Raw genomic sequence first — 10913 nt, 5'->3', positions numbered from 1 at the left:
TTACTATAATACAGGCATTATATTATTTGATAGAATCCTATACTTAATTGACATCAGTTCCAAGATAATGTGTACATTATTTAAAGACTATCTTCGTATCTTTACTATTTATCTTTTACTTTAGTTTCCAACATTTTTTTCAGTACGACGAAAGGATTCCCAATTCTGCTTTCAAACAGTGGCGTCAACTAATATGGGCTCGTGGAATCCGAGCCCACCCAATAATTTATCGTGGTTTGAGATTTATTTAATTTAAGCCTAGATAGTATATATGATCTAGGATTTAAGGCTCGTCAAATGTTTGAACCCACCCACTATTTTTCAAAAGTTGGCGTCACTGCTTTCAATAGTACCAAACATGTTCCGTTCTGTGGAACAGGCGTTGTCATAATGTAGTTCCAAAGTGAAACGAGTATTTGTAACCGCAAGTATTTCGTACTAGCCTAGATCAAGGGTACTAGCTCAGAGCAACACTGTTATTTTGGAACATAGTGTTCCAAGGTGCTGTTACTTTTTGGAACAGTTCCAAACAAGGAACGGTTCCAAAATAACTGTTACGTTATTTTTTCCCCACTTCTAATATTTTCACAAAATATGGGCTCTATTATTCGTGTTGCAGTTATAGTATACCACCTGCGAAGCAGCAAACCTGAGCGAGAAATTGCCAGCTACGAAATTCCTAATTTACTTGCCTTTGAAATAAACCATGCCAAAAACTGTTATTGTCCGCGATCTCGGAACTAAGAGCCAATTTAGTAATCACTCAACTACAGACAACAACAATTTTAACCATATTTAAGTGTTTTTCAATGTAGTGAGGATAAAGGCTTTCATGAACAGAAATAAGGATACACTTTTTGACAAGGCTGATACATTCTTATTGATTCACTTTATGAACTGTAGCCTATGTATTTCACAAAACATTCAATGCACAATTTACAAAGGCATATTCATAAATATATATTTCGTTGCAAATCCATATTGTTAACAGTTCCTTTACAGTTTTTTTTATATAGGTACAATACAAACAATAGAGTAGGGCCTACAACACATTTTGAGAGTCTCACGTAACTCCTCCGTAAATTACAAATCTTGGGCATGGAACATATATATTGTCCCTTTCTAGCTTAATAACAACATATACCAGTACATGATCCAGAAACATAAAGAAAGCAAGTCTCACGATGTATGTAGTCTTCAAGAAATACAAATGAAATATTGAACAAAGACAATAGGTAGCTATTACAAATTTAATACCGGTATTTATGACAAGTAAGCAATTTACTAAAGAAAATGTGAATTAGGGTAACGTCTTTCATAAGGTACTATATTTATGGTATGTTACGAACAACCACGGCTTGTGAATTTCAAGTTTGGGAAAGCTCTGATATAGGCCTACGAAAGTGGGGAGCTCTTAGCAGTGAGGGGGATGACAACTAGATAACTAGAGTAATTACATAATTTATTCTTTTGTAATATGATCACTGTACACGAGGAAGTCTATCTTATCACTCTTTGCAAATGAAATCAGCTTTCCTCTCCTATGCACTGTAAAGTGGTCCATGACAAACAAGTTCATTGAAGTCTGGTGTTGCTGACAGGTGCTTGAGTTAAATACATTATACAGGGTGAGTCAGAAGGAAAGGTACATGGTGTGAGGGGTAATAATATTGGTGATTCTAAACAAAAAAAGTTTATATGAACATATGCCCTGTTCTTAACAGTATCTGACATACAGCTGTTTCAAAATCATGGGCGTCAGTCTCATGTCCTTCATCGGCACTCACATGCGGACGCAACCAAAACGACATTAGGTTGTAGTAGGATCAATGAAATGTATCCTGGGAGTTGAAGTCATTTCTTGGCCACCGAGGTTACCTGACCTTATTCCATTGGGTTACTGTGTGTGGGGTTGATTTAAGAGCAAAGTCTACAAGCGCAAAGTGAAAGCAAGAGAGGAATTTCTCGCTCGCATATTACATGCTTCTGCTCAAGTAAAGGAATTCCGAAACAGCTCAGATCAGCAACATAGCAGCTGTCTACAAGAGCTGCAAAGTGCATTGAAGTTGACTGTGTACTTTTTGAACATGTTCTGTTAAAGAAAAGTACACAATTAAACACAACATAAGGTAACAATGTTTTAATTTACTATCACCTACACTTTTCCCGTTCCTCATTGTTTCCATTAGTTTTCTCCGAAACCGTTAAGAACAGGACATAATGTTTATATAAACTTTTTTGTTCAGAGTCACCAATATTATCATTCCTAAAAACTATGTACTTTTCCCCCTGACTCACTCTGTATAATGACAAAGTCGGCCCTTTTCCATTGTATTCCGTGTAAATGCAATCACTCTTTTCAAAGTAAGCAAGTGCCAATATGCTTCTTCAGTGGTCAGTGAAATAGTAACTGTGACTTACAAGAGTTTGACACTTTTGAGTAAAAGACCCACTAAATTGTTTTCATAATAGAGTTGGGCAATGTTGAAGCTGATGCATTTCATAATCTGTAATAATGAGAATTCAAACAAGATGACACCACGTATCCTTGAGTCAAATAAAGGCACACCTAAAACTTGAGCAGAGGAATTAATTTTGAATTATTTTGCAGAGACTTGAGAAAACTCGTTTTCTGTTTTTCATATATTTATATTCTGTTTCAAGAAACCATCAAGTTCACACATTAGAATTACTAGGATGCGAAAAATTCCAGGATTGTTGGAGTTCTATGGTTTATCATGTCTTTTTAACTCGATCTCAAACTTTCAACAGAACTTCATACAATCTATGAGTTTGCTGAGTACTGGTATGTGCTGTTTTCTAGAAACATCCTAATTTAATTGTTTTATTTTTAACCAGTAAGCAGTGTATAAATGGCACCTAATATCTGCTCTTAATTGGCATTATTACATTGGAATTTTTTAAGTCTTTCACAGCTCTTGCAATATCATTTGCTTTCATAATCAGACACGTGAAAAAGAGAAAAAATATGTTTTTAATTTCCCACTTGTAGTCAAGTTATGTGAGCGAGAGTCAAAAAGTGGGTCACAAATTGAAGTAGTGACCTACCTGTAGGCTTACATTTTTGATTAAAATACCTGAAGCTGTTACAATTAGATGGCAGTATTATTGATGTGTGCATAAAAAAAACAATGAAGAAGAAATTGCAATATGGCAGCACCTCTGCACGAGTGTATCACTGGTGACTTTATCCGAGTATTAATGCACGCTTGTCTTGGGCTGGTAATGATGCACCCACGACTCATCACCTGTAACTATCTGGGATACCATATCATCCCATTCATACTCCCTGCTTGGATCAAGTAACCTATTGCACACTTGCCTCCGTGACAATCTCCACTGGCTGAGCAACTCTGTGTTCGAAACTTGTCCACTCTTCAGAGAACTTCTGTACCTGATCATAGACAGTCTGATGTAATGGGCAGTGCTCACCATACACGGGCAGCAATTCTTTATCAATAACCTTTGATGCCAGATAATTTGCCCAAAACATCGCACTATGGTGCACTGCTCGACAATAGTACAATTGTGCAGAAGTGCCGCCATCTTGCACTACTGTTTCTTTCTTTCGCTTGTGCCACTTGTGCGCACATTGATAATCTTGAAACCTGGATAATACTGTCATCTAGCGATGATAGTTTCAGATTGTTCATCCCCTATAGCATAGGTACAAATTTCAGTATCAATGTCCTCACAGTAATGCTACATCTGTTTTCCTCCATCCCGCAAACACTTATTTTGTATAGTAACTGAGTGTGGCTAGTCCCGTTAAGTGAGATTTTCTTTTCGGCCCCCTTTCTCCCACCTATCCGGAAATTACAGGATTATGGTGTATGCATTCGAGGTAAGTTTCCAATTTCTCAATCATTTTAGTTGTGTTGCAGTTATTGTGTTATTGGTATATCTTATTTTTTAGTTACACGAGTGCGATGTCGAGTAAAATAATTTTTGGATGTAAAATTTATGTGCAATTACAACATGTAATAAATTCATTGAAGTTTTGTTTATAATTTACATGCTTGACGATCTCTTTTCTTTCCCACTTTTACCGAAAATTTTCTCATCGATTATCCAAAAAAGGCTCTGCCTCTTTTATTTCGGGTAAACGGGGTTCTAATGTACTTCGATTTGTAACTTACTGACTCGCCTACGTGTACATGGTGCTACAGAAATAGTAAAACTAGTTTTGTATTTAAGCTACATTCTTTTTGCACTTACGTGATTTTGAGATCTAATGTTGGCACTAGATTTTTCGATTTCAGTTTTATTTGGAAATTTATAGTTGTTCTTTTTTATTCCAGTGACATTTAGACATAACACAACACTACAACATAACATTTCAATGCAGAAATTCATAAATCACAACAAAGAATGGAGTAACACTGCACTCCAGTGCATAACTTGCCAGACTTAAGTAGGAGAGGTAGTGCTGAGGCTAAAGCAACTGAGAAGAATGTATTCAAAAGCGACAGTCAAGGAGCCTTACATGTAAATCTTCTTAAAATGCAACCTCTCCTACCCACTAGACACTTCAACTGCTCATTCTTAATACTTACACTGCAAGGCTCGCCTATACTACAGTACTACAATTCTGAAAAACTACTTTCTGCAGACTTATTAACAATTCGAAGCACATTTATCACTATTATCTATTGTGCACAGCAATATTTAGAAATTTTTATTGTTAAATACAAATTCTGAGATCCATGATAATGAAGAAAAATATTTTCTAACTCTACCTCAGGGCCTTCGTTTGCAAACCGTGGTTGGTTAAGGACGAGGAAATAAAATCTTAACTTTTACGAACCAAAGATAAACAAAAAGAACGTGTATCTATTTAGTTTCTCACAACTCCGAACTACTGTCATATTTTTTCTATAGTTGATTTAATACCGTAACAATATATAGATTTCTTTCAAACACATTGAAATACGATCATAAGAACGACCTAAATGACATTCAAATACACTGTATATCATTGAGAATATTATGATTCATAGAAATAAGAAACAGAAAAGTAACTTCCTCTTATTGGACATATCTATCATGTAGAAGTAACTTTACAACAAGTTCAATAAGTACTTTTGCAGCAAGTTTATCAAAGAAACTATGTTGTTAAGAACGCTACAGAACTAGTATTTAATTCTTTGAGATTCTATAATATGATACATTTTCAAATACACTTTATAAAAATGCAAAGTTCAAATTTTGACATGTAGATTGTACCGTATCTTAATTTCTATCATACACTATGATTATATAAGATCTGTCTATAAAAATCTGAAATTTGAAAGTGGTGATTGAGACTATCATTCTATTTACATAAATCTGAGAACAAATCACTCACACTCGTCTTGTTAACTCCCCTAAAAACAAAACATAAAACAGAGAAGCAAGTTTTTGTTATATTTCAAACTCTGACATATTAATACAGATAATTTCTGGTACATTCTGATGATGAGAAGAAGCTGTTATGAAATCTTACAATAAAAATAAAACTATTTAAAAGTTGATACTTATTTCAAATTTAAACACAGATCAATAAATGCTAACAAAGGCAAAGAGCTTATTTCAATCATAAACAGACAGTAGATTTTCGGTCCCGAACATTTAGGTGTATGTCAGTTTTAGGGAGGTCATTGAACTCACTGCTAGGCTCCCTCAATATGCCGTGGGATGTGACGTCTTGTCGCTGTGTAGGGACTGAAAATCCGCTGTCTGGATGAATAATAATTTGACTAACTATTACATTACGGTACACTATTTGTAATTAAAATAAAAATTCTATTTACATTACGCGCTTGTCCAGCATGGGTCATAAATTATTCCACATTAGGAGAAAAAATTGGGTAATGATGTAAAGACATGAAAATTGTATACTGTACCGTACCAGTACATGTAAGCAATAAGAATATAAAGTATCGGTAAGGTATGTATTGATGCCAGTATTTGTAGCTTGAAAACAAACTAGGTACTGGTAGGCTAACGAAACAGTACAGTACAGTATTTCTGTAAATACAATGACGAACTATTATGAATGTGCAAGAAATTTCCAATCAAAACCTTGTTATTGTGCTTGTTTTGATATGTTTCTTGCATTAGCCTCATTGTGTTTCTCAGTTAATAATTCTCAAATTATGTCTTGAAATATCAGCCAACTTATGTTCTGTAAAGGATTCACGGTTTCGAGCAGGATCAGAAATACTCTGTCAGTTATAGGGCATTCATATAACACATCATCTTCTTTACAGTTATATAGTTTAAAAAACGTTGCACAGGAGATGAACCAAGTAGACATACGTTTAAGTACAGAAGAATCACAATTATGTAGGCTTACATGTCTAACAAATGTAAATAATAGAAAGTATCAATGCAAAAGTCTTCTAGCAAAATATGCCTACAGATTGTAAAGTGCTGAAAACTAAATCTACGACGTGAATAGCCTACTATGAATGTATACCTATTTAACGTGTTCAAAGATAGTATTTTAAGCTTCCTTTGATCAATTTGATTAAATGTAATTCATACCTACAAATTCTTCTGTTCCATCAGAGTACGAGAGGAAGTGTCATACCTTCGGATAATTTAATTTTGTAACATAAGAGTTTCAGTAGGGTCGCACATTAGCCGAAAATTTTGAATGTTAATCTTTGACGCCAAGAATCAAGGATCAAATCCTGATAAGTCAAAGTAGCATTTATGATGAATAGACAGTGTTGGGGTAGGTTATTTTTTTGGGAGTCCTTCCGTTTTCCTTATCGCAATTCTACCAATTTTCCATGAATAACAAACTTCATAATTCTTGCTGCAACATGGATAAACCTTCACATGGAATAAAATGGGTGCTGGTAACATTTAAAATGGTAATAAGATCTACAGCTTTGACGTATTATAGCTACCTAGGAGACTCTTTGGTCAATGATAATAGTATAAAGAACCTGTCAAAAAAGGAAAGTTTCTGTAGACTATTAACTTTAGGCAATTATAAAATACTTCATTTACCTTAAAACATGTGAAGATTAGTGTATGAATTGTTACGAAATTTTTTAATTACTGTACAAGGTAACATTGAAAACACTAACAAGACTATGGTACCTTTAAATGGCACACTTGTGATTTTGTGATAATATGAAAATACTCAATGGATGCGATTTATTTTAAGCTGAAATAAAAAACAGAAACAAGAAGCCATTTTAAATAATCAACTGTAATAAATCGGCCAATGATAAGAATTTATTTACACTGTAAACACACAAGGAAAACAAAAATCTTAATATATACAATGAAATTAACTTATATGTAATAAAATAATTTTAGAGAGAGATCAAAAACTTGAAACATAAGATGGAACTGAAATAATTATAAAACATTACGTGATAATCCTGAAGCACTGATCAAAGTAAGTATTTTCTCTTCAAATTTTTTTAGTTTACTGAATGTTCATGTTTTACAATCATATCATAAGTAAAATTTGAAGTACATACATTGCGTGGTAGCACTGATCACTTATGACATTAATCTTAGTGATAAATAGGATCTTTACGCATCAGGATGCCAGTACATCTATCGTCAACACATATGCTAATTTATGAACAGAAACTTACAATGACCTTTGGACTAGGATGAAATGTCACGTATACTAATTGCTGCAGAATAAGCCATATTTTAGAATCATTTTCGACTCCCAAATTTACAACATCCCTTCCACATTTTCAAATCATTGGCTAATAACGTATACTTCGGATAATTTTATATTGGTAATGTTAAATCGGTCAGATACAGCCAACTTGGGACATAATACATTCTGATACTGTTGAAGACAGCTGCACTGGCAATGCTATCCACCCAAGTTCTAATTTATACTGGTATTTATACCTGTACAAAGCTTCTCTGTTGTGCAAGCAGTAAAAACAAATAAACAATTGGTTATGGAAATATTTTTCTTGTAAAAGGAGATAAGTGGAGGAAGAGAAAGAGTAAGAAGAAGAAGAAGATGACGATGATGAAGATGATAAGGAAGAGGAGAAGAAGGAGAATGAGAAAAAGCAATAATGCAAATGTAGAATGGGGGTAAACAAAAAGGAAATAGAATAAATAGAGAAAGAAATAAAAGATGCAGCAGAAATGAGGAAGAAATGTAATGGAAAAATTAACAGTGTTATCTTTTTTACGTACTTACTTTTGTTAGATACGTGTTAACAAACTTGTGCAGAAGAAAAACTAACAATATTATGTTGGGAGATAAAAAAAATAAATCTATTTCCTCTTTACAGAACTTGGTAACGTCTTGTGTTTAATGGTTGGACACTACATAAATAATAAACGGAAAATACTAAGAGGGGGAGAAAAAGTTATTGAGTACATTAAATAGATACACCTTAAGAACGGTCTTCATTAACACATTCTCTTTTACAAGTTTATTCTTAGACTGTATTACTTAATTTTCAATCGAATATGTGTAACAATAATTCTCTGTGGATATTAAATTTTCTTGTGTCTTATATTCAGTGATGACAATAACAATAACGAGATCTCTTTGCGAAACACAAAAATATTTACTTTTTCAAGTCACAATTCAGAACTACGGACCATAAATTCATGACCTTAGATTAAAATGGTTCTGTCTACACTAGTTGACAATAAATCCACTTACACTGTAGGCCTAAGTTTTACGATTTACTAGAGATTCGTTCTAGAACTATATGACATATAAAATATTTATATCGGTAGTACTATATGGAAGACCAAATTTATAACCTGTCCTGTGAAACTGATTTCAATGTAGATAAAACCTTTTTATTCTGTGGTCGCGCATAATAATAATAATAATAATAATAATAATAATAATAATAATAACAGTGATAATGTAGTAGTAGTAGTACCGGTAGTAGTAGTAGTAGTAGTAGTAGTAGTAGTAGTAGTAGTAGTAGTAGGGTAATAATAATAATAATAATAATAATAATAATAATAATAATAATAATAACAGTGATAATGTAGTAGTAGTAGCACCAGTAGTAGTAGTAGTAGTAGTAGTAGTAGTAGTAGTAGTAGTAGTAGTAGTAGTAGTAGTAGTAGGGTAATAATAATAATAATAATAATAATAATAATAATAATAATAATAATAATAATAATAACAATAGGCCATAGCACTGCCTAATATGTTTACACTTAAATCTTATTTAGTATACTATATATTTATTAGATAATAAAATTTAAAACATTGAAAGATTGTAGGTTTTCTCTTTCAAATTAATTAAAAATCAAAAAGGAAAATAAAACACTTACCCCTGCCGAATGTATAGACCTTGTTTATATACCTTTTGACTCGTAAATTGGACCTCGAAATAGTTCGGGAATCATTGTGCACATATTTACAAATGTGCATTTTACATAGATAGATTCGAAGCCTGGTCTTTGAAACGAGAAGAAAGAGCTGCATTACTAAGCCATAAAGGCTTCGTAGGGAATATGTAGTAATGACATACGGTACAGATATGTCGCTGCTATGACTTGACTTTATCCTTGGACCTCGATGCTTAATATTTCCCTGTGTGAATTGCACATTAAGCTGAGTGACAAAATAAATTCATGCTATAGAAAAGCAACCATTTTTCGTGTCAAAGGGTATACATATGTTTCACGGCAGTTCATTTTATTAATTGTGTAGGATCAGGGCAGCCCATAGGAGTTATGATCACCCTCCCCTCACAAATAATTGTCAGAGGCCCTTCCCCCTCTCCAGATATTCTATAATTTAAACACAGTACTATAACAACAAGCTAACGAAATTTCATAGCAATGTTTCCATAAAAAATGAAATAACCTTTCAATAGTACGTAGCCTATTTCTTAAAACTTGTCGAAAACATAATTATTATTTCAAGTGATTTAACAGCATTCTTCTTTCATATAAAGAACGTTTTGTGGTATTTTGTGCCTTCTTCTCCCTAAAAAATATCTAAAAACCAGGCTGGGTTCCCTCACTCAAGTGGTATCATCCCCACTATGAGCAGTCCTATGTAGGACACCGTATATGCTCAATTAGATTAGGTACCAAAATAATAACTGCAGCGAACTGAATCCATTTAAACATCACCACAATTATGGCTTAGATTTTACATACTGGTACCAGTATTTTGAATTTTTTTACTGTAAGAATTGTGCTACAACAAAGTACCATATTTTCTAAGTTATTTGCATAGAGAGTCGAAAATCAAACACAACAATGTATAAATAAATACCAAAATTATAAAAGATCTTACAGAAAATGTTTAGCTGACACTGGACAGATTTTATATCCGAGATCCTTAATCGACACAAGAAGGAGTTCTAATTTGTTGCTTAAACAGGTGTCTTCATCTCTTGTTTCACGCATGACTTGAAAGCATCCCAGCCTTCATTCTTGGCATACGACTGAAAAGAGACAGAACATAACATATTGGAGAAGGATTTAAGACTGATCAACTGTTAAGTTAATAGAATTCAGCAGATAATGTAAAACACAACGAAACTAATCAATCAGCTACAATAACATTATTTAAAAAAGGCAAATGGAGAACTTTCAAGTGCCTGGGCAATAGATACTACCACTACTACATTATTTAAAATGTTAACACAGTAAAGTCGTTATTTATTAATTTAAATAACTTAACAGTTAATCAGTGATTATATAAGTGTTAAAAGAGTATATGGTATAGAAGAATGAAGATTTAAGACTCTGAAAGAGCAATTCACTTGCATGATGAAATGAAAGTTTCTGACAATTAAGAAATATTTACGAGCTCCATCTTTAGGTACATGGAAGGATAATATTAAAATGGATTCGAGGGAGTTGGAATATGATGGTAGAGACTGGATTAATCTTGCTCAGGTGGGCTTATGTGAGGACAGCAA

At 33.3% G+C, this 10913-nt stretch overlaps 1 protein-coding gene across 5 annotated transcripts in view; it reads right to left on the bottom strand.

Moving 5' to 3' along the window:
- Positions 1–7232: 7232 nt before the first annotated feature.
- Positions 7233–10913, bottom strand: part of LOC138696396 (calcium uptake protein 3, mitochondrial-like) — a 1041982-nt gene continuing 1038301 nt past the window's right edge. For all 5 annotated transcript variants that reach the window (XM_069821301.1, XM_069821303.1, XM_069821305.1 and 2 more), the window contains one exon: positions 7233–10433. In XM_069821301.1, coding sequence (XP_069677402.1) covers positions 10362–10433 — 72 coding nt within the window. In that variant the 3' untranslated portion in view covers positions 7233–10361. The remainder of the gene's footprint in view (positions 10434–10913) is intronic.

Source organism: Periplaneta americana, chromosome 3 (assembly GCF_040183065.1).
Source record: "Periplaneta americana isolate PAMFEO1 chromosome 3, P.americana_PAMFEO1_priV1, whole genome shotgun sequence".
NCBI classification, from domain to species: Eukaryota; Metazoa; Arthropoda; class Insecta; order Blattodea; family Blattidae; genus Periplaneta; species Periplaneta americana.
This window is presented reverse-complemented; position numbering and strand designations above follow the sequence as displayed.